This window comes from Scyliorhinus canicula, chromosome 4 (assembly GCF_902713615.1).
Source record: "Scyliorhinus canicula chromosome 4, sScyCan1.1, whole genome shotgun sequence".
Taxonomy (NCBI): Eukaryota; Metazoa; Chordata; class Chondrichthyes; order Carcharhiniformes; family Scyliorhinidae; genus Scyliorhinus; species Scyliorhinus canicula.
Window position 1 is genome coordinate 119,440,274 of NC_052149.1, and position 23,105 is coordinate 119,463,378.

A 23,105-nucleotide genomic window follows, 5' to 3' on the forward strand; every position below is an offset into this window, starting at 1 on the left:
TCCACAACCAATGGGTTTTTTACTAGAACAGATATTTAAAATGAAAATAGAGAGAAACAGGCAAAACACTTCTTTTCTCTTTCTGGGTGAAAACTGCAACTGAAACTAAAACATCTCACAGCCACAGCCCAGCTCCACCCACAAAATGACATCACTGAAGCCATATGATGAGACAAAAACCTTTCTTAAAGGGAAACTCACATGACAAGAGGAAAAGGTTTTAAGCTGCTGCAGTGGTGTCCAAAGTCTCGTTAAAACACAGGGTAAAGTGAAGAGTGAATATATGACTTTTAAATTGGTAGGTAATCTTGAACGAGTGAACTACAATGTCACCTGATTTAGTGGGGCAGGTGATGTAAAATGTCAATGGTTAAATACAAACACAAATTATTCTGTGGCTTGTGCTGTGAACTGTGCAACTTGGCAAACTGAACCTTTCAAGTTTTTACAAGTGTTAATTAAGGTGTGCAAAGCACCTTCCAGGCTGAAACATGTTGAATATCTTTAAACCATCACGGTTTGCTGCATTGCCCCACTGTTTACCACCTTACCTTTGTCTTTATTTTTAGTTCTGTGGAATCTGAGGAGTTGGCAGTGAACCTCTTCCCAGGCACTGTTACAATTCAAGGAGTTCTGAGAAGAAAGACACTATTGAAAGAAGGGAAAAAGCCTACGGTAGGGAATGATTTCAATAAAGTTGTTTGGTGACAATAAAAGAATAACACTGATGCAGATTTGTGCAACAAAATACATGATCTAATATAAGAGCTGCGTTATATCTGACTTATTTTCTCTCTGCTTAGAGATTGTTGAAGCCAAAGGTGTAAGTATATCACTGACTAGAAATTCCATGTTCAATTGCATTTATCCCTAAAGTTAAGCCATAATCAGTGTATGACCTGTCATAGGATAGTTGTAAGACATGGATGAATTTCTTCTAGACATGGAAATTCAGGCAGTAAAAGAAAGTCAGTTTTATTATATCTCATTGGAAGAGGCTGATTGTAGATGTGATTATTAATGGTGTTTAGAACATAGAACATAGAACAGTACAGCACAGAACAGGCCCTTCGGCCCTCGATGTTGTGCCGAGCAATGACCTCCCTACTCAAACCCTATACCCTATCCACCCTATACCCGTAACCCTTAACCTTACTTTTAGGACACTACGGGCAATTTAGCATGGCCAATCCACCTAACCCGCACATCTTTGGACTGTGGGAGGAAACCGGAGCACCCGGAGGAAACCCACGCACACACGGGGAGGACGTGCAGACTCCACACAGACAGTGACCCAGCTGGGAATCGAACCTGGGACCCTGGAGCTGTGAAGCATTTATGCTAACCAACATTATATGTTGAATTTGTATTTGTAAGGGCCTTCCTTTTATGTTGAAGAAGCTAACATTTTCAAAGAGCATGACACAACAGAATCATCACTTTAATTTCCATATTAGGTAAAGTAATGGAAATATCAGGCAATATGAAATCTGAAAAGTAAGGTCCAACATCGTTTATAATTTGGAAACATGTGGATTCTGAAAAACCTACAGTGCTTAAATTTTGAAACGTATTTATTCAAGTTCCCGCAGGCAGATTTACAATGAAATACACCATGCTGAGACAGGCTCCCCAACGACAGGGGAGCCGCCAAAATGAATGCGTTTCAAATTAACATTATTTACTAGTTGTCAAATGGCTAAGTGGATTGTCCAGTAGATTTCTAAGCTTTACAAACCAGGCAGTTCCAAGACTTGATGCTTGTTCTGTTCTGAAATAGGTGACCTCAGCTAGTGTTAATGGGAACACTAGAAGTGGTCTCCAAATATTTGGGTTAAGGACATTAATCAATCAGCAGGATTGTCACTCCAGACTTCTTGATGATCACCGCCTTCTGAATCATGTAGGCACTTTCAGCTTCTTCATCCCTATGGTGAATCGGAGGGTCCCTGAGGTCTGCTGCTGCTCTTAGAGGATTGCTGCTCCTGACTGAAGGCTAGCCAACTCCGCATGCCCCTGTCCTGGGTTGCTGTCGCACAGTGTCCCCTAGGCTGATGCTGTGCATTTTGAGAGAATTATTGGCTTCCATTTCTCCCACAGGCAGACTATTTTTACCAGATCTGAAACCTGTCACCTCTTGATAGTCTAGAACACTTTTCTGTGCATATATGAGAGCATTTGGCTGGGTGACTTAACCTTAGTAATTGGCATGATTTAAACCAACCTATTCTTCAGGACCATGGATAGTGCAAGTTCACAGCGCACAGCTGGCGAACCCTCTTATTGCAATAGCATCTAATTCTCCTCATTGATGCTTTGAGGTATTTACATTTAACGCCAATTTCAAAAACATACACAGAAATAATACGATCCAGGCAACATTGGCTGGGAACAGTTTGGGCATTTGCAGCAATGCACCTCAGGTTAGAGGTAAACTGCTCGAAAACACCATCAACCTTTGTAACAGTTAGTCTTGGTCTTCGAGTAAAAGTGAAATCTACCAATGGTTTCATTTACCAGTTGAAGCAGCCTGAGGCCCTCTTTCGCGATGGATGGCAAACATGAAAATGTACATGGCTCTACCCCCCTGGATCAGGTTTGGATCTCCCTCATGAGCACATCAGTGATACTTTGACGACTGCCTGGATTCTGCAGCAGATTGGGTTGTGGATGCTGCCATTTGCCTGAGGCTTGGGCATGGCATCAGCCGTAATTATCTCTGAACATGGAAAGTGAGTTGCCTTCCATGTTCAATCTTCTGGCTGAGGCTTTTCCATTTCTTTTGCCAAACCAGTAACTTCTCTCGTGAGGGACAAGTTGCACTGAATGGGATATCCATGATTGACATCTCTGATGTGTGTGGCTATTGAGGGCAGTCTATTTGGAAATGCCCAATCCTGTTACAGTTCCAGCACTCCTTCGGAGTGTCCCTCAGTCGTGAGGCTTACTGGAAAGGTAGGACAGCTTGGATCTGATTTGTGCTTGCTCTGCAGCCATTCACCTGCCTCTTCGGCTTTGGTCTACATCCCTATCTGTGCCGACAGTCACCTCCCTGGTGGTGGCCTCTTTCCTAGTCTTAGGAGTCCCCCATGATCCAGATGATGTTAACTTGTGCATCAAAGAAGAACAGTCGGGGTTTGTTACTGTTTAGTCACTCCCTCTGGACATCTTCTTCCCTCACATCTTCAGTGAGGCAATTTTTCAGCTACACGTCCCTGGTTGATCCAAAGGAGGGATCCAGGAGGATAATGTAGTTGAACAACTTCACCAGCTCCAGAGATATGGAGACTCAGTTCTCTCCTTTGGCTTGCTTGTACTCATAAAACCTCTGCTGCATTTATGAAAAGTTACTGCTCTCCCTAAAAACTCTTGGCAGGACTTCAAAGATATTTCATGGATTTCTTTGAAAGTTTGCACTTCTCTCCAGTATTTCCCAGTGAGCTTTCCAACACACATGTTCCATCATGAACACTGCCTGCTCCCTCTCATTGAGGCCCCAGATGCCGTGGACAGCTGTGCACCCTCGATCCACTCCTCGTAACTGGGTTGTTGGACATCTCTGGTCTTCAGCCAAATCTGTCCAGCTTTCTATCCTCAGGCAAGTAGAATATCTGTGACAGGATATTCCACCCATCCCCTGCTAACTGAAAGAAAAGTACTCTGGAAACCGCTTTCTGGTCACTGTCACTTTGACTCCCAGCTTCATTTTGCGAAGTCTGGGCATCTGCTAGAGTTACAAAAAATTGAGTCCTTTGGGGGAAAAAAGGTGACTTTTTCCTTCCCAACATGCTGCAGCATGCCACATCTCAAAAATCTCCTGTATATTGTACCAAAAATGTTATTTCCTGAAATAAATCTTTCTTACCTGTGTTTGAATGTTGTAGTAGCTTTGGTTCCTGAAACTTATTGCTTTCCGATACTAGCAGGCATGTGAATGGCAAGACTGACACAAAAACTTTGTCAAGGCCAATAGTAAGAATTTAAAAACTCTTGAGAGCAACTTGCTACTCGCTTTGTGAATTTCTTTGAGTGCCTTCATGGCAGGACCATAAAGCAGGTCATTACCAGGGTTCTCTACAAATTTACTCACTAGTTCTAAATAACTGCAGCCGGACACATTTGTGATAATGTCATAAATTCAACAATTTCACAATTGTCAGTAAGATTATTTAATGAGGAGTTTCAGAGTGAGAATGAACTTTTATCGGTTTCGATAAGGCTAATAGCGGAGCAGTACTGTACAAATCAGCCAGCAATTTGTGGTTAATCAGAACTCCTGGCAACTCTTTTGTTCCACAAAGTGCTAGATTTTTTTTCCTAATTAATAATGATGAACAATGTTGATGCATCATTGCAGTAATACAGCAATTTCCGTTCCAATGTTGGAAATAGGTTAAAGCTCAGATATGAGCTAAGGTTCGGCACAACATTGTGGGCCGAAGGGCCTGTTATGTGCTGTATTTTTCTATGTTCTATGAATGCAATCAGAGGTCAAATGGCTAACGCCTCAGAGCATTTTTTTGTTTTCCTCCTCCAACAGTCACCAGTTGCTGTCTTGCCTTCCAGGTGATACACATCCAGAGGTAGACACTTCCAGTGATAATACTCTGGAGTCAGGAAGAGCTGTTGGGACTTTGGGAAACATTTTATTTGTGTTTTGCACTTTACGGGTTTTCAAGTATAAAGTAATTGCTGCTGTTGCCCACTGTTTTTAAGTTCTGTTTTTTGTTCTCTACGACCCTCCCTTTTAAGGTGCTGCTTCAGGGTTCTTCACAACCCAAGCTGATTTTCTGCATCCAGAATGGCAAGTTGCCTTGTGAGGATGATGTGTCACGCTGCCAGAATGACAGTTCTGGCTGAGGTTTAGATAAATTTGAGTTCATGGGAACAATTGAAGGCCAGCCAGGAGACTAAAGATGAATAAAATAAGGATATATGTTTATATAACTACCTTTGTCCATATTCATGTGACCTTTGATGGCATATGTAAATAAAGGCTTTTGGGTTGTGGCCATTGTATACACCACATGGAACATTGTGTCAGAAATGTGCAGCTGGGTTTGAGTAGATTTTGTTAGCTGTAAGAAAGCCAACAGATGTGAAAACACAGCAGGGAATATTTAAACCTTTGGTCTGCAACGTTAAATGGGACATCAACGGCTATGTGAGTGTTGAGTTTTCCAGTACTTGCTCCTTTGTACATGAAGGGAGATTTGGAAAAGAATTGGCAATCCTTCCAGACTCAGTGGCAGAATTATGAAATGGCTATGCAGGTTGAACATGAAACCTGAACAAATAAAAGCAGCAACATTGTTCGCAGTGATGGGGAAGGCATTACACCCTAGGTCTCACTGAGGAGTAGAAAAGCCAGACTTGTTCAATTCTGGAGGCTTTAAGACTCACTTTGAATCCTATACTAATGTAGTTTATGAACACTATGTGTTTAACACCAGAGCTCAGGAAGAGAGGGAGAATATTGATCAGTAAGTCACTGTACTGATGTCTGAAGTGTTGGATAGTGTAGGCTTGCGAGGTGAACATATACCACCAACACTGAGGAAGGTTCAACTCTATTTTATTAACTAACTATTAACTAATCGACATACGAGAACTGCGGGTTTAAACGATGCTAGTTTAAACTAGAGACCTAAGCCTTGTCCGAACCAGTTGATTCTCTCAGCACGTGGTGTGAGTCTGTGCTAGACTTGATGAGTTCTAGTTCTACTGAGAGGCAGCACCCAGAATGAGTGGGAAACATTCTAGGGTGTGTATTCTAACTGGTGATTGGCTGCGGTGTTTGTGCATGTTGATTGGTCCCAGTGTATGTCCATCAGTATGTGTCTGCACCATGATATACTGGTGTATATTATGACATACCCCCTTTTAAAAAACCGTTGATGTGAATATGTGATAATAGATAATGTGGGTGTGTGAAAAATGTGCCTAACTAAGTGTGAGGTGCAAAGACATATGTACAAATCTATGTACAGGAAACGAGGCTAATATGCAGGAACTTGAACAAAAAACAATGCTATTTACAAACCGCTGGAGATCGAATTTAACAAGGAAGAAAACAAAGCTCAAAGTCCACTTATTTGCAGAGTTCATAAGTTCAGTCTCTGAGGTGGGCGACGAACTCTGGTTGACCGCCTCAAGGGTGGGTCAATAGCTGGCAGGTCAGGAGCTGGGTGGGCTGCAGCACAGTCAGGGGGAGGCAGAGTGACCGGAAGCTCTGCACAGTCCATGGCAGGGTCAGCAGAGGAGCTGGTCGGAGGATCCCGTGACGACTGTGGAACAAGGCGAAGGGCACCGATTGCGGCGCCGAATGGATCCATCCGGTAACTGGACCAGGAAGGAGCGGGGGGCCACCTGCCTGAGAACAACAGCAGGCGCAGACCAGCCACCATCCGGAAGATGGATGCGAACTGTGTTGTGTGGCTGGATGTCGGGGAGATCAGCAGCATGTGAGTCGTGTGTAGCTTTCTGTTTCATCTGAGACATCTGCATCCGGTTGAGCACGGGGACATGATCGAGGTTGGGGGTGAGAATCGATGGCACCGTTGTCCTGAGGGTGCGGTTCATCAGTAATTGTGCAGGCAACAGCCCAGTGGAGAGCGGGGCAGAGCAATAGGCTAACAGAGCAAGATGGAAGTCAGAGCCAGCATCAACAGCCTTGCAGAGCAGCCTCTTGACTATATGAACCCCCTTTTCCGCCTTGCCATTGGACTGAGGGTACAGGGGACTGGACGTGATGTGTGCGAAGTTGTAGTGTCGGGGAAGCTGGCTTGTGAAACAGGGGCCATTGTCTGACATTACCGTGAGCGGAATGCCATGCCGGGCGAACGTCTCCTTGCACGCCTGAATAACAGCCGAAGATGTGAGATCGTGCAATCTGATGACCTCCGGGTAGTTGGAGAAGTAGTCAATGATAAGGACGTAGTCCCTGCCCAATGCGTGGAACAGGGCGAAGCCCACCTTGGTCCAGGGCGATGTGGCTAACTCATGGGGCATCAGGGTCTCCCTTGGTTGGGTGGGTTGAAAACGCTGGCAGGTGGGGCAGTTGAGTACCGCATTGGCGATGTCATCGTTAATGCCCGGCCAGTAGACAGCTTCCCTGGCCCTGCGGCGACATTTTTCCACTCCTAGATGGCCTTCATGCAATTGCTCCAGGACCAGCTAGCGCATGCTGTGCTGGATCACGATGCGATCCAACTTTAGGAGCACCCCGTCAACAACCGCCAGGTCGTCACGGACATTGTAAAATTGTGGGCATTGGCCCTTGAGCCACCCGTCTGACATTAAGCGCATCACACGCTGCAGAATGGGGTCAGCCGCTGTCTCGAGGCGAATTTGTACCAGGCGTGCCTCCGATGCTGGCAAGTGGGAGGCTGTGAGTTGAACTTGAGCATAGATTTGGCAGACGAACCCTACATGATCGCACGGAGTGGTGAACGACCTGGAGAGGGCATCGACAACGACAAGGTCTTTGCCAGGGGTATAAACAAGTTGGAAGTCATACCTCCGTAGCTTGAGTCGGATGCGTTGGAGGCGGGGCGTCATGTCATTCAAGTCCTTTTTTATAATGTTGACAAGCGGACGATGGTCGGTTTCAGCAGTGAACTGCGGAAGTCCATATATGTAGTCGTGGAACTTCACGACTCCTGTCAGAAGGCCGAGACACTCTTTTTCAATTTGCGTGTAGCGCTGTTCTGTGGGGGTCATTGCCCGTGACGCATACACAACGGGGGCCCATGACGAGGCCTCGTCTCGCTGCAGGAGCACGGCTCCAATCCCAGACTGACTGGCATCAGTGGAGATTTTAGTCTCTTTGTTCGGGTCGAAAAAACCCAACACTGGGGCCGTGGAAAGCTTGGCCTTCAGTTCCCTCCACTCGAGCTCGTGGGCGGGGAACCACTGGAAGTCCGTAGTTTTGCGAACCAGGTCTCTTGAGGGCTGTGGTGTGTGAGGCAAGATTCGGGATGAACTTCCCGAGGAAATTCACCATGCCCAGGAACCGGAGGTCCGCTTTCTTGTCCTCGGGCGTTTTCATGGACGTGATTGCTGCAATCTTGTCCTCATCCGGACGCATCCCTAGGTGGGAGATGTGATCCCCCAGGAACTTAATGTTCAACTGGCCGAAGGAGCATTTGGCCCTATTGAGGCAGAGGCCATGTTCGTGAATGCGCTTGAAGACGCGCTTGAGGCGGGTGATGTGTTCCTGCGGGGTGGTTGACCAGATTATAATGTCGTCGACATATACCCGGACGCCGTCGATTTCCCTCCATCATCTGCTCCATAATTCGATGGAAAACTTCGGAAGCGGAGATGATGCCGAATGGCATTCGGTTGTAGCAGTATCGGCCAAAGGGTGTGTTGAATGTACACCGCTTTCTGCTCGATTCATCCAGCTGGATTTGTCAGAAACCCTTTGAGGCATCGAGTTTTGTGAAGAGTTTGGCGTGGGCCATCTCAGACGTGAATTCCTCACGTTTCGGAATCGGGTAATGCTCCCTCATGATGTTCTGATTAAGATCTTTGGGATCTATGCAGATCCTCAGCTCGCCGACGGTTTCTTAACGCAGACCATGGAGCTTACCCAGTCGGTCGGTTCCGTGACTCTGGAAATAACCCCTTGGTCCTGGAGGTCATGGAGCTGTTGCTTGAGGCGGTCCTTAAGGGGCGCTGGGACTCTGCGAGGTGCGTGTACCACAGGCGTGGCGTTGGGCTTGAGTAGAATCTTGTATGTATACAGGAGTGGGCCCATGCCCTCGAAGACATCGTGGTATTGCTGGATGCTGGAGTCGAGTTGCGCCCTGAAGTCTGTCAGAAGATGCAGACACGTCGCTGGGAGAGAGAGTGAATCCTCTGCACTAAATGGAGCAGCTTGCATGCCTGCGCACCAAGCAAGGAGGCTTTTGAGGCGGCAACGATTTCAAACGGGAGAACAGCTGTGTGAGCACGATGTGTCACCTCAAGTTGGCAGGATCCGCTGGCAGCGATGGCATTGCCATGTGTAGTCAAGCAGTTGACAGGCAGATGGCAGGATGGCGGGCTGGACACAGTTTGCGAAGATCGGACGACACAATGAGATTGGCGGTGGAAGGGGCTGGTTTAGCTCACAAGGCACAATCGCTGGCTTTTAAAGCAGACCAAGCAGGCCAGCAGCACGGTTCGATTCCCGTACCAGCCTCCCCGGACAGGCGCTGGAATGTGGTGACTAGGGGCTTTTCACAGTAACTTCATTGAAGCCTACTCGTGACAATAAGCGAGATTGGCGGTGGCGCCAGTGTCCAGGTGGACCGGTGACCGTAAGGGTGGCACACCACTCATCATCCGGGTCGATGCTGTGAATGTGGACGGGTTTGGTGCCACGCTTGGGAGACATCCTGTTCGTGGTTATGATGCCAACTTGGAATGGGGCCTGTGGGTCATCGCTGGCAAAGTCGTAAGAGAGATCTGGAGCAGGTTCGTTGATGGCAGGCTGAATGGCCCTGACGTCTCTGCGGGGCTGGGTGGACCTCCTAAAAGCAGCAGGCAGGGAGGACCTGCACAGAGTAGCATAGTGGCCGAGTTTGCCACACTGCAGGCAGCGTCGGGTCTTCGTGGGACATTGCCGCTTTAATTGGGCGGAGCCACAGTTATCGCACGCCGGTGCGTCGGCACGTTCGTTGCGCCACCGCGCATGTGCATGGTGATCCAGCGAGGTGTGTGCCTGCGCCAAACGGTCCGCGACATCACCACGTTCGTTGCGTGTCAGCGCCGGAGTCCGCGAAAAGCGCACGAAATGGCGGCCAACGTCCAGATCCAGACCGTGGACAGGTTTTATTATTTGGACCCGTTCTGCTTCGTAGGGAGCTTGCCACGCCGTTTCAGCGGCCTGGATGCGGGAGTAGCGCGTGGAGGCGTGTTCATGGAGCACACAGGTCTCAATGGCCGTGGACAGGGTGAGCTGCTTCACTTTTAGTAGCTGCTGGCGCAGGGGATCAGATTGGACACCAAAAACTATCAGGTCACGGATCATGGAGTCAGTGATGGACCCGTAGTTGCAGGACTGCGCAAGGACGAGGAGGTGGGTGATAAAGGACTGGAAAGACTCGTCCTTACCCTGAATTCGCTGTTGAAACATGTATCTCTCGAAGCTCTCGTTTACCTCGATCTCGCAGTGGCTGTCGAACTTTAAGAGGACTGTTTTGAACTTCGATTTGTCCTCCCCCCTTAGTGAAGGTAAGCGAGTTGAAGATGTGGAGAGCGTGGTCCCCAGCTGTGGAGAGGAAGAGAGCAATCTTGGGCGTCCGAGGCAGCTTCCCGGTCCATGGCCTCAAGGTACAGCTGGAAACGCTGTTTGAAAATTTTCCGATTTGAGCCCAGGTTCCCGGCAATGCGGAGGGGCGGCAGCGGGCGAACGGAGTCCATTCTGCAGGATGGCATGAGACTGGTGGAAGGCTGATCACTGGTAGGTAGGTCTCAGAATTACTAACATCTCTCAACTACTGCGGCGTAGTTGAGAGATGTTAGTACTCTCAACTACTAACATCTGAAGAGTTGGATAGTGTAGGCTTGCGAGGTGAACATATACCACCAACACTGAGGAAGGTTCAACTCTATTTTATTAACTAACTATTAACTAATCGACATACGAGAACTGCGGGTTTAAACGATGCTAGTTTAAACTAGAGACCTAAGCCTTGTCCGAACCAGTTGATTCTCTCAGCACATGGTGTGAGTCTGTGCTAGACTTGATGAGTTCTTGTTCTACTGAGAGGCAGCACCCAGAATGAGTGGGAACCATGGTGCCCTCTGCCTTTCTAGGGTGTGTATTCTAACTGGTGATTGGCTGCGGTGTTTGTGCATGTTGATTGGTCCCAGTGTATGTCCATCAGTATGTGTCTGCACCATGATATACTGCCACCCTGACCACCACTTGGATTTCCATCTTTATTGCTCCTCTCTTCGTGGCCAGTTCCTTCATTAGGAATGTCTTCCATCCATCTCCAGGTTGTATGTGTGGGGGTGCCGGGTGATGCGCGAGGAGGCTGTTGCTTGGGTTCACCCTCTCGCTGGGGTAGTTGGAGCCCCCTCGCCTCGTGGGTCTGCTGACTCCCCGCCTGTTGCTCGTAGCCTTTTCCTCCGCTCCTGCCGTTTCTTCAACCTCTCGAGCTCCCATTTACTGGAATGCTGGGTGTGCTCCTTACGTTTCTCAATTGAGAGTGAGATGCTACTGAATTTTCGGGCTAAAAGTGCCTATTTGGCTATGTTCTGGAGGAGAGCCACCTGATCTGTGTCTGCACTGCACATCACCGTCACCGGAAGCCCCCCCCCCCCACGCTTCTAACAACTGAAACTCTTGAGTGAAATTCTGATCACTGAGTTCGACAAATCCCAACAGACATTTGTCTCTGGAGCTCAAAAATTAACTGGATGCATCGCTGGAGCCTATTCAGTCCTCCCATGACACCATTAATTTAGCTATCGAATCTAACGCCAGCACCTTTACCAACATTGAGATGGCCCTTTCGGACCACAGCGACAGGATCAATACACTGCAATCCTAGCTGAATGTCGCAATTAAGGAGAGTGAGTGATTGTGGGGCAAAGTCGATGATCCGGAAAACCGGAAATTACATCTAAGGGGGAGGTATATTGGCATGCCAGAAAGGACTGAATGCAGAGCCCCAACACAGTTTATGTCAGAATTATTCAAAAAGGTGGTGGGCAGAGATATATCCCCCAACTCCCAGAGCTAAACCAAGCCCATCCTACCCTTGGGCCGAAGCCTTGCCCTGGTGACACCCTGTGAGCCATTGTAGTCCAGTTTCATCGCTACAAAGATAAGGGGCTTGTTTTTCAGTGGGCCAAGGAGCACCATGATGTTACTTACCAGGGCCACTCAATCAGGATCTACTGAGACATGAGTGTGGACCTGGCAAGGAGGCATGCAGCATTCAGCAACATCAAGTCCTTGCTGTACAAGAAAGGAATTAGCTTTGGGCTGATTCACCCTGTCCATCTTCACATCACATTTAACAGAGAAAATAATTTCTCAGATGAGGCAGACTTTTTCCTTCAACCGCACATACTTGATGGTCTTACTAAGTTTGTGGTTTTGTTTTTTGGTGTAATATGTTTGAAATCCTGTATCGGCCATAGGGAGGCATGGTGGCACAGTGGTTAGCACTGCTGCCTCACAGCACCAGGGATCCGGGTTCGATTCCAACCTCAGGCTACTGTCTGCGTGGGCTTTCCTCCGGGTACTCCAGTTTCCTCCCGCAGTCCAGCAACGTCCAGGTTAGGTGGATTGGCCATGCTAAATTGCCCCTCTGGGTGGGGTTGCAGGAATTGGGCCTAGGTAGGGGTCTTTCAGAGGGTTGGTGCAGACCTGATGGGCCAAATGGCCTCCTTCTGCACTGTAGGGATTCTATAATTTAAAGTGCTAAAATTAAGGGCATGTCCAACTGTCTGTTTACATTAGTCTTTCTACGCGGTTAGAACAAGCAACTTCCCAATGGTGAATTATAAATAATGTAGCTCATGTGTTGCATGAACTAGATTGGTTCATACTGGATGTTATATCAAACGGAATATCCGCTCCTCATCTTGTTTATAACGGCAAGCTTGTGATTTGATTCATTGTTTTATTTAGTTAAAAGTTTATTTCACATTATTGGGTTTTTGTTCCCGTGGTTTGGGGGTGTGATGATTGTTCTGGGGGTGGAGTGGGTGGGAGGGTTTTCCTGCACAGACAGTAATCAAAGCCGTTTTTGTATTTGGCCATTTTCATTACGTAATGAATCCTCTTGGTTTTGCTTTCTTTTCCATTCAATTTACTGACCCTTTTATAAAGTCTTCCTATAGGTATGACGAGCTCAGGAGGTCAGGGTGGTAGTGGTCTCTCGATCACATCAGTCACATGTGATGTTAGGCGGTTAAATGGTCCAGTAAAACATTCCAAAGTGTTTTCACATCTCAAGGACTTTAACACTGATATTGCATTCCTTGAATGCATCTTTGGGCAAGAGGTTACATCAGATTGCATAAAGCATGGGTTGGCCAAGTGTTTCACTCCTGCTTTGACAGCCAAGCTAGGGGATGACAGTTTTGATTAACAAAAGAATACAGTTCTCCCCCTTAGATGTAATCTCAAATTCTGGTGGACGTTATACAATAGTTAGTGGCACACCTTTTCCCTAACTGGGTTGACACAATATTTATCACTTTGCTTCTATCTTTCCTTCCTTATCTAGAGACCCACCATCTTACTTTCAGCGGGGAACTAAATTGTTATAGATCTGAAGCTGGATTACTCGAGTCCAAAGACTTTTGCCCTCTCCAGCATTTCCGAGGTTCTTTCTGCCTTTTATTTCAATTTCGAGTACCCAATTATTTTTTTCCAATTAACGGGCAATTTAGCATGGCCAATCCACCTATCATGGACATCTTTGGGTTGTGCGGGTGAGACCCACGCAGACACCGGTAGAATGTGCAAACTCCACAGGGACTGACCCGGGGTCAGGATTGACCCGGGTCCTCAGTGTCGTGAGGCTGCAGTGCTAACCACTGTGCCACCGTGCTGCATCCAGCTCTTTCCACCTTTATTACTCAAATGGATTGTGTGGACCCTTGGCGTTTCCTCCACCCGGTCGCATGACTTCTGCTTCTTATGTCACCATGCTTCCTCTCGCATCAACGTTTTTGGAGAGAGCTCTTCTCTCAATTAAAACTGCGGAGTACTCTGCCGTAGTTATATCGGACCATGCACCCCACTCCCTTGGACTGGCTCTTATGTCGAAAGCTAATAGTCAGCTCAGTGGTGATTTGACACAACCCTACTATTTGACAAGGATTTTTGTATATCTATAGATGTTTTTGTTAAAACAAACTAAAGCCCCAGAGTCATGAACACTGGCTAGTCCATCACACAAACCTGCCCCCATCCATTGACTCTGTCTACACCTCCCATACCTTGGGAAAGCGGGAAGCATAATCAAAGACCCTTCCCACCCAGCATACTCACTCTTCCAACTTCTTCCCCGCTGTTACCAGATTCCTAAACGACTCTCTAATGGACTGATCTGATCTCTTCACACATGTGCTGTACTGTTCTATGTTCTATCTTCTCTCCTGAGTAGTACTACTCTCCTGTATGCTTCACCCGTACCTGTGTCTATGTACTTACATTGTGTATTTTATGTTTGCCCTATTATGTGTTTTCTTTTAATGCACAGAATGATCTGTCTGAGCTGCATGCAGAAAAACTCTTCACTTTGGTACACATGACAATAATCCAATCCAATCCAATTTGATTTACTTGCCACAAATGAAGTTATGCACATGTTACAATGTTCAAGGGGGACTTTTTATGAATACGGGGACAAAGCTGGCTGCCTACTAGCCCACCACCTCAGGTGCCAATCTGCTTCTTGGTTTATCTCCCAGATCTATGACTTCTTCCATAATCTTACTACTGATTCTTCTGGTATTAATTTGACCTTCAGCTTCCTTTTATTGTAACCTCTATAAATCTGGTCTCCCGTTGGATAGCATGGCAATGATTGACTTCCAAAATAATTTGGACATTCCATCTGTATATGTCGACAGGAGCATAGACTTAGACGATCTTTTGTGCCTGGATGAGATACCAAATTGCATTTGGTAAGGCTCCAGGTACAGACGGCTTCCCTATTGATTTTGAGAAAAGGTTCTCCACTCAACTTGCGCCCTTTTTGATAGATATGTTTAATGACTCATTTTCTCATGGTTCTCTGCCCCCTACATTGCCTCAAGCTTCCATTTCGCTCATACTCAATAAAGAACAGGGACCCTGAAGAATGTGGCTTACATCGGGCTATCTCTCTTTTAAACATAGACGTAAAGATGTTAGCTCAGGTACTGAGCCATGTCTTCCTGACATAATATCTGATGAGAAAACGGGCAGTGTAAAAGGATTACAATTATCCTCAAATGTACGTTGTATTCTTGACATATTTTCCCCATATATGACCATCCCTGAAGTTTCTGTCTCTCGAGAAGGCTTTTGATCGGGTGGAGTGAGATTATCTGTTTGCAATTTTGAATAAATTTTGATTTGGTGCAAAATTTAATTAATGGGTTTGCCTCTGTATGCCTCTACCGCGGGTGTTCACAACTCTTAATACGATCCCGGACCAGACCCCAACCGTTGTTAGGATATCGGACAGAAACCACAATATTTCATTTTATTCATTTATTTTTCTAAATTTATTTTATTCCAAACATTTATGAAAAGTTACAATACTGAAATAGTTCAGGAAACACACGCGACAAACAACTCCTCAAACACGGTCACGAACATCCCCCACCTTGCCTTGAAACCCTCTGCTGAACCCATTAACTCGTGCTTAATCTTTTCCAGCCAAAGAAAATTGTATAAATCGCACAGCCAGGCCGCTACCTCCAGTGGCGTTGCTGACCGCCACTCCAATAAAATTTGTCACCGGGCAATCAGAGAAGGGAAGGCCACAACTTTGGTCTTCTGACTTGGCGGTGGCACATGCCTAGCCGCGCCACCCTGTTCTACACGCTGACCCCGTGTTGCGCCGTTGTCGGGGGAGGGGGGGTGAACTCGGGAGAGCTGGTGATGCTGTTGTCACCCCATGGGGAGGCTCCAGGTCGGCCCCCTTCACTCCCTCCTCCAATCAGTGTCGTAGGGCCCTGGGGGTCACTTCGGGACAGAAGGGCAGTTGGATTGAGCTCTGAATGACCCTGTGCTATCTGACTCAGCCAGCCGTGACGGCTCCCCAATGTCCACATCGAGGTGTGCGTATCTGCACTGGTGGAGATTGGGCCGTGACCCATCAATGGCCTCATCCTCGGAGCTCTCCTTTGAGGCATTCTCTTGAACAGCAAGGGGAGGGCCACCGCAGAAGGGCCGATGCCATTGGATGGAGATGTTGCGGGAGAATGGATATGTGGTCAGTGGGAGGGAAAGATCATGCTGGCATGAACAACTCACCTGTGACAGGTCATCTGGGTGTGGGCTGGTGAATACCCACCTCTGCGGCAAAGGGCAATCTCGATGGCAGTGACCGACCTGTCCTCGGCCACCTCCGCAACCACCAGTGCCTGTTACTCTAGCTCGAGGACACTGAGGTCCGGCATTCCGAGGCCCATCTGGTCCCATTTCCGCCTGTTATGAGCCAGGCAAGATGGTGCCAGAGGGCCGATGCCAACTCATCCGTGTGGCCCGGTTGAGGTCGCTGTGCTTCTTGCGGCACTGGGTGGCGGTCCTGCTGTTGACCCTACCCAAGCTGATGGCTGCTGCCACTGCCTCCAAGGCGGCACTAGCTGACCTATGGCTGACCCTCATCCACCCTCGGGGGAACAGGGTATCCCATCTGGACTCCACTGTGTCCATCAGTCTGGCCAAGTCGGCATCCCTGAATCATGGAGCTGGTCTGTGCGGTGGCATGGTTGTGTGCTATCTGGGGTTTTCTCTGCGGGATTGGTTAAAGTGCTCCTCCCCCTCATTAGCGGGGAGCCTCTGGGCATGGTCCCGAAAAATCAGCTGGCAGGATAATCATTTGCGGCGTGCAGCCCATGTGGCATCATTAAGTGATTGATTAACATTAAATACCAGTGACGGCCTCACCGGGTTGGCGGCGAGAATCATCTGACGATTCTCTCTCGCTACCACACTTAGAACGGATTTGGTTAGATAATGTCTCTCATTATCTACTCCCCAGGGAACCCTCTTTACATAAACAAAATTCCATTAGCCCAACTTTTACAATGCTTTAATTGCACCTGTGTCCAAAAAACATAATTGCAGCAGTGACATACTAACCCAGGTGTTTAACCCTCACTGCACCAACTACATATAATACAATATATCTGAAATTCCTACATTCAGCACACACTCTGCACTCAGAATATTTCCCTTATCCAAGGAAACCTGTCAAGTGTATCCTCTGTCACCATTGTTCTTTGCCTTGGCAATAGAACCCCTGTCAATAGTCTTAAAGTCTTCCTCACTGTTAAAGGGTATCCTTCGAGCCGGTGTGGAGCACCATATGTCCTTATAAGCTCATGACCTCCAATTATACATTACTAACCCTATTGCCTGTGTTGATGGCATAATGAATATTTTCCGTGTCTTTGGCTCATTCTCTGGCTATAAATTGAATATCAATAAAGGTGAGTTTCCCAATTAACTGGTGCCAAATAAATACCCCCAAGAGCTTTGCCGTTTCATATATCTGGTGCTGGTATTTGCTATTTGGATGTGAACATCATGCACTGTATTGCGACTCTTCGCAGAACAAATCTTCCAAGCTTAGTCACCAAAATTAAAGTGGATTTGTAGTGCTGGACAATTTGCCTCTTTCCTTAGCTAACAAAATTCAATCCATTAAAATGAACATTCTGCCCAGATTCTTGTTTTTTTTTTCCAATATCTCCCTATTTTTCTACTAAAAGCAATTTTTGTTACCGTTACCAAGCTGATTTGTCTGGGCAGTCAGTACTCAGAGAGCCTGTAGAGCGATACTTCAAAGAGGGCGACTTGGTTGGGTAGCTCTTCCTAATCTCCTGTACTATTATTGGGCCACCAATATTCAAAAGATTTTAACACAGTGTCATGATCTAAGTTTACGGAAGCGAGCGCCTGCTGCTCATCCTCTCTTCCTGTCTTAATTTGTGCCCCGCCACCCTTTGCCTCCTCTAAATACAAGTCAAACTCGTTGTGATTTTTCCTTCAAGACTGTGGTAACAATTTCTTCAGCATTTTGAACTTTCCACTCTTTCCCTATTAGGTCCTATTTATAATAACCACTTATTCTTGTCCTCCATGCTTAACTCGACATTTGCTTTTGGAGGACGATGAGACTCAAACATTCTACCGACCTGTTTGCAGATGGGAACTTCGCCGGCTTTAGCGAGCTTGCAACCAAATTTAATTTACCTGAATCTAATCTTTACCACTATTTTCAAGCTGGTGGTTTTGTTCGCTCACACTGTCCATCCTTTCCTCAACTACCTTCAAGTACATTGTTGAAAGGGATTTTGTCATTGCCTCAAACCAGCGGTAGTTCTATTTCAATGTTGTGCGGTCTCGTTATATCCTCTGGACTCTCCCCTCTCTATAAGGTTAGAAATGTTTGGGAAATGGAGCTTATGGACAATTGGTGGGAGGAAGCCCTTTTTAGGGTCAACTTCACATCCTTCTGTGCTCAGTTAAGCTTAATTCAGTTTAACATTCTGCACAGGATTCACTTTACCAATGCCAGAATTATTAAATTTGTCTACAACACAAGCAACAAATGCGACAGATGTTGGCTCGCCTCTGCAGACTATACCCACATGTTCTGGTCAAGCCCAAAGCTTGCCAGTTTTAGGCCATCCTTCCATAACACTCTTTCCAAAGTTCTAGATATTGGCCCGCAGCCTTGTCCTTTGATAGCTGTATTTGGAGTCTCATCTGCACTGGTCAGTTTCACTAAGATTGAGGCAGACGTCATTGCATTTGCTTCATTAATAACCAGGTGGATTTTATTAACCTGCAAGTCCCCCAAGCCACTGAATGCTTCATCCTGGTTGCAATACTTAATGTCTTTTGTACATTTGGAGAAGATTAAGTATGCCATAAGAGGATCCATGTAGAGGGCAACCATTTCTCTCTTTGGAGAGTTATTTACAGTTGACTGTTAATTTAACATTTTTTGTATAGTTTTTGTCTGTCTATTGGAGGGGAGTTGCATAATGATACTGTATTGTACTTTCTTTACCTGCTCCTTTCCTCTTTTGGAAATTAATAAGAATTCAAAAAATATTTTGCACAGTTTGGTTCATCTTGAATGAGAATTGAGAAGGCAAGATGGAGTAATTGATGGGGAAAGTTTGTGGCAGGTGCCAAATACCTTTGTGCAATTGGTGGAAATTTTGATTTATCCACAACTTGGGCAGTTGCCTAGAGCTGAGAGGAGTGGTAGAAAGGTAGGGGTGGAGTGTCTTCAGCATATATGTGGAAATTCACCCTATCACTATGTAATTGTTTGAGAAGCAATGTGAATGTATGTTAGGGTACAGGTTTGATCTTCTGGATGGGTGAGCTACGATGATCTGTCTTGTGATTTTTGTGAATCAGAGTGATTGAATGAAATGTTTAACATTGAGTCGAGCTTTCAGTTATTATGTAACAATTAATTTTGAGACATTTTTCAAGAGACTTTGAGGGAAATTCCAAATTGACAACGGAAAGTGGAAAGAATTGACCTCGGTGGAGTTGGTTGGTAATAGTTGTTGAAGTTGACACCAGCAACTTCCTGTATTGATTGGCAGACATTGCTAAGGGAAATAAGTTTTCAGTTTTTCCTGGAACGTGTGACCTTTTAAAAAAGGAGCAAGTTTTACTTTGAGGTAGGAGAGTACTTTGTATGAAAGGCATTGGACTGGATTCTTTGGTACTCCAGCCGTGTGTTTCTCGGCCGTGCGCCATTCGCTGGTGGTGAGATTCCATCTTCCCACCACTTGTCAATGGGGTTTCCAACTGAAACCATCCAAGCTACCTCGAAACCCGCTGGCAGGGGTGTGCTGCCAGCGGGAAAAGTGAATCGTGACGACCAAAGAATTTCAGCCATTATTTTTCTTGCTTAATGTCTGTTATCTTCTGGATGTGGAGATTGTTTCATAATGTACAAAAACTTCTGACTTTCTTATTGCAAGTGCATGTCTAGATGGCCACCACCCTAGAGGACAGAAGGAAAATAAAAAGGCAAAATTTTGTGTAAAAAGGAATTGAGGTTAAAGTGCAGGATGAGGGTGTTATCTAATGCACGCTGTGAGTGTCTATGAGGAAATGGGCTGACAGGAGAAATCTATGGGCCATGTTTGAGATCAGACTAACTGGTTGATCTGGAAGGCCAGGGCATGTGGCAGCTCCAATTCTCCAGTCATCCACTGCCTGCTTTTGGGTGGGCAGGAGGGGTTTGTCGAAAAGCTGTGGATTATGGTTAACAAAATAAATTGCAACTGTATATTTGAGTCCTGGATACTAAACAGTTTTTAATTTATGAGCTGTGTCACATGGTATAATTGTTTATCCTTGATAAATTTGCTCAACTTCCTTATCCACTGGGACACCTGTTTTTTTCAGAAAAATAGTGCAAATGGTGAAAATTTGAAATAAGGCAGAAAATGCCCAGCAAACCATGCACCATTGAAAGGGAAACAACCTTAATGTTTCACAGAGTTTACAGTGCCGAAGGAGGCCATTCAGCCCATCGAGTCTGCACTGACCCACTGAAAGAGCACCCTAATTAAGCACACACCTCCACCCTATCCCCATAACCCAGTAACCCCACCTAATCTTTTGGACACTAAGGTGCAATTTATCATGGCCAATCCACCTAACCTGCATCCTTTTGGACTGTGGCAGGAAACTGGAGCACCTGGAGGAAATCCGCATAGACACAGGGAGAAAGTGCAAACTCCACACAGACAGTCACCCGAGGCTGGAATTGAACCCGGGTCCCTGGAGCTGTGAGTCAGCAGTGCGAACCACTGTGTCACCAACCATGAAAGGTCGATGACCTTTCATTAGAGCTGAAGAAAGTTAGAGATGTAACAAGTTTTAAGCAAGTACAAAGCAAAGATAGGGGGGAAGGAGCAAAAAGACGATGGTACTGTGGAGGGCAGGGGACATTATAAGACAAAGGTTGGTGATATGACAAGAAACAAAATGAGAGACACAGAGGAGGTATAAGTAGTAATAGAATAATTACCAACGGCTGCTGTCCAAAAAAATGTGGGTGAAATTCTTGAACTTAATGTTGAAATCGGAAAGCTATGACGAGTCTTATTAAAAGATGAGGTGCTGTTTGTTGAACTTCATTGGAACAGTATAGGAGGCTGTTGGTTAGTGTGGACAGAATTAAAATGGCAGGCAAATTTTTTCGTACCTCATGAGTGAAACGGGAAGGGAGGATGATGATCTGGACGTTCGGACTAACCTCAGAACTGATTTAATATTTCCTACCTTCAACATTATTTATATCGCCTGTTATTTTTAGTTTAAAAGGCCATTATCTTTTCAGCATAACTCTCATTTCATAACAAGTAGTAAAAGATTGGCAATAATTGTTTAATGGGAGAGACCATTTCAGCTGATCAAGGATATACCCGGGCACTTTTAATCACACAATTGATGGACATTAATAAAATGGTGAGTTACCCGAGTGTTGCCAGCCACAACTCTTTTCTCCTTACTCAAATGCTGCAGATTTGGACTAAAACTCTGAATCCGACTGGTCTCCCAACTCATGAGACAATGTTTGCAGATAATTGGCAACGTTGGTGATTGTGATCAGCTTCTGACACTGAATTCATTTTGTCCGCCTCGTCCACTCACTTCATCATAGATACTGGATTATTCCCTATTATTAAAAATTCTATGTCATTTATTCATTCACTCACCTGTTTGGGATATTTTGTGTTTGTTCTAAAATGTAAAACTTGGGAATACTAATTATACAAGGTTCTGTTAATGACCTGAGAGCATCTCATTGTTTCATAGCACTTCAGTGTTTTTTACCTGTTCATTCAGAGAAAATCCTCTAAAAATTACACACAAACCAGGAGGAACATTTCCATGTGCACTTCATATGCAGGTTTCAGCAATTTTAAAAGCATATGGCACACAGTTAAATACTTCAAAATCAAATTTAATTTTTCCGACTGATTGGAGAATAATTGCTCCAAAAATGTTATTGGGTACTTAAGTACTGTATTATGGTATTCACAAATGGAAACGTTTTTGACACCCTTCAGTTTTTTTTAACATTACTCTTCAAATATTCACATAGTTTTTTTTAGGACTGCAGAGTTTAATGCAAGTTGTTCAGTCTTAGTTATCTTCATGTCAAAAGCTCCCCACCCTCCCTCGCTTTTTATATATAATCTTTTTATAATCTATTGTCACAAGTAGGCTTACATTAACACTGCAATGAAGTTACTGTGGAAAACCCCTAGTGGCCACACTCCGGCGCCTGTTCGGGTACACAGAGGGAGAATTTAGAATATCCAATTCACCTACCAGCACGTCTTTCAGGACTTCTGGGAGGAAACCAGAGCACCCGGAGTAAACCCAGGCAGACACGGGGAGAACATGCAGGCTCCACACAGACAGTGACCCAAGCCGGGAATCGAACCTGGGACCCTGGAACTGTGAAGCAACAGTACTACCCACTGTGCTACCGTGCTTTGCCCCATTTTGGAAAGAATGGAAGTTGAAGGCTTCAAGATATCTATGTCCATCAGCTGAAAATCAGGCTTTGCCACCCTTAAACAAGTAACAGGGATTCAGCAGCATCTAAAGGATAAGTCACTTTTTTATTTATGAGTTTGAGGAGTTAATGATCTGAAAGGTTTCTACTCGCACAGAAACACTAGAAGTTACATATATTGCACTGAACAAAGTAGGGCTGTTGATCACTGCTCAGGAATGGAATGTTTTCCTACTCTGCCACTTACTGTTTGTATCAAATGCCCCAAACTCTTCCTGTGCATGTAGGATATTAGCCCTTTGAAAAGTACCTGTGCCATAGACCTTGAAAGAGTATGATATGAAATATTTTACATCTAAGAACAGCCAACTATATGGCCTTCCTCAGATACTGCTGCCATTTGGAATTAGTGAAATGGTCAGCAGTATCATTTCTGTGTGCAGAGACCTGAATTCTCAGACTAATCTCTCCAGTTAATCTTCTTTACAAGTCATTTGTGATGCCATTTTGTCTAACAATTTCAATTTAGTGATTTTTTTTTATTCCAGTGCGTTGTCCAACACTGATTTTAATCGTCAGATTCTGAATCTACAGATGCTGCCAATAGTGAGGAAATGAAAACTGTCCAGATATTTGATTGTAATCATTAACAACAAAGCTGCTCCTTGTAGTCCAAGTTGAATCCATTTGGCAACTGGTTTTAAACATCAGAAAATGAAGTTGTGAGACTGCAGGAATTCAGTCTGCATCCTCTCTCGGGAATGATGAGATGGCTGTTTAGTGGTTTAAGTTTTCTCAACAGGAGAAGATTAATGAAATTGTACCAAATCGGTTGACAATATGAAACGTTTC

The 23,105-nt window shown here is 45.5% G+C and overlaps 1 protein-coding gene across 4 annotated transcripts in view; it reads left to right on the forward strand.

The window, feature by feature from the left end:
* The window catches only part of ralgps2 (Ral GEF with PH domain and SH3 binding motif 2), a 646,420-nt gene that overhangs the window by 576,833 nt on the left and 46,482 nt on the right, over positions 1-23,105 (forward strand). For all 4 annotated transcript variants that reach the window (XM_038795105.1, XM_038795106.1, XM_038795104.1 and 1 more), the window contains one exon: positions 570-675. In XM_038795105.1, coding sequence (XP_038651033.1) covers positions 570-675 — 106 coding nt within the window. The remainder of the gene's footprint in view (positions 1-569; positions 676-23,105) is intronic.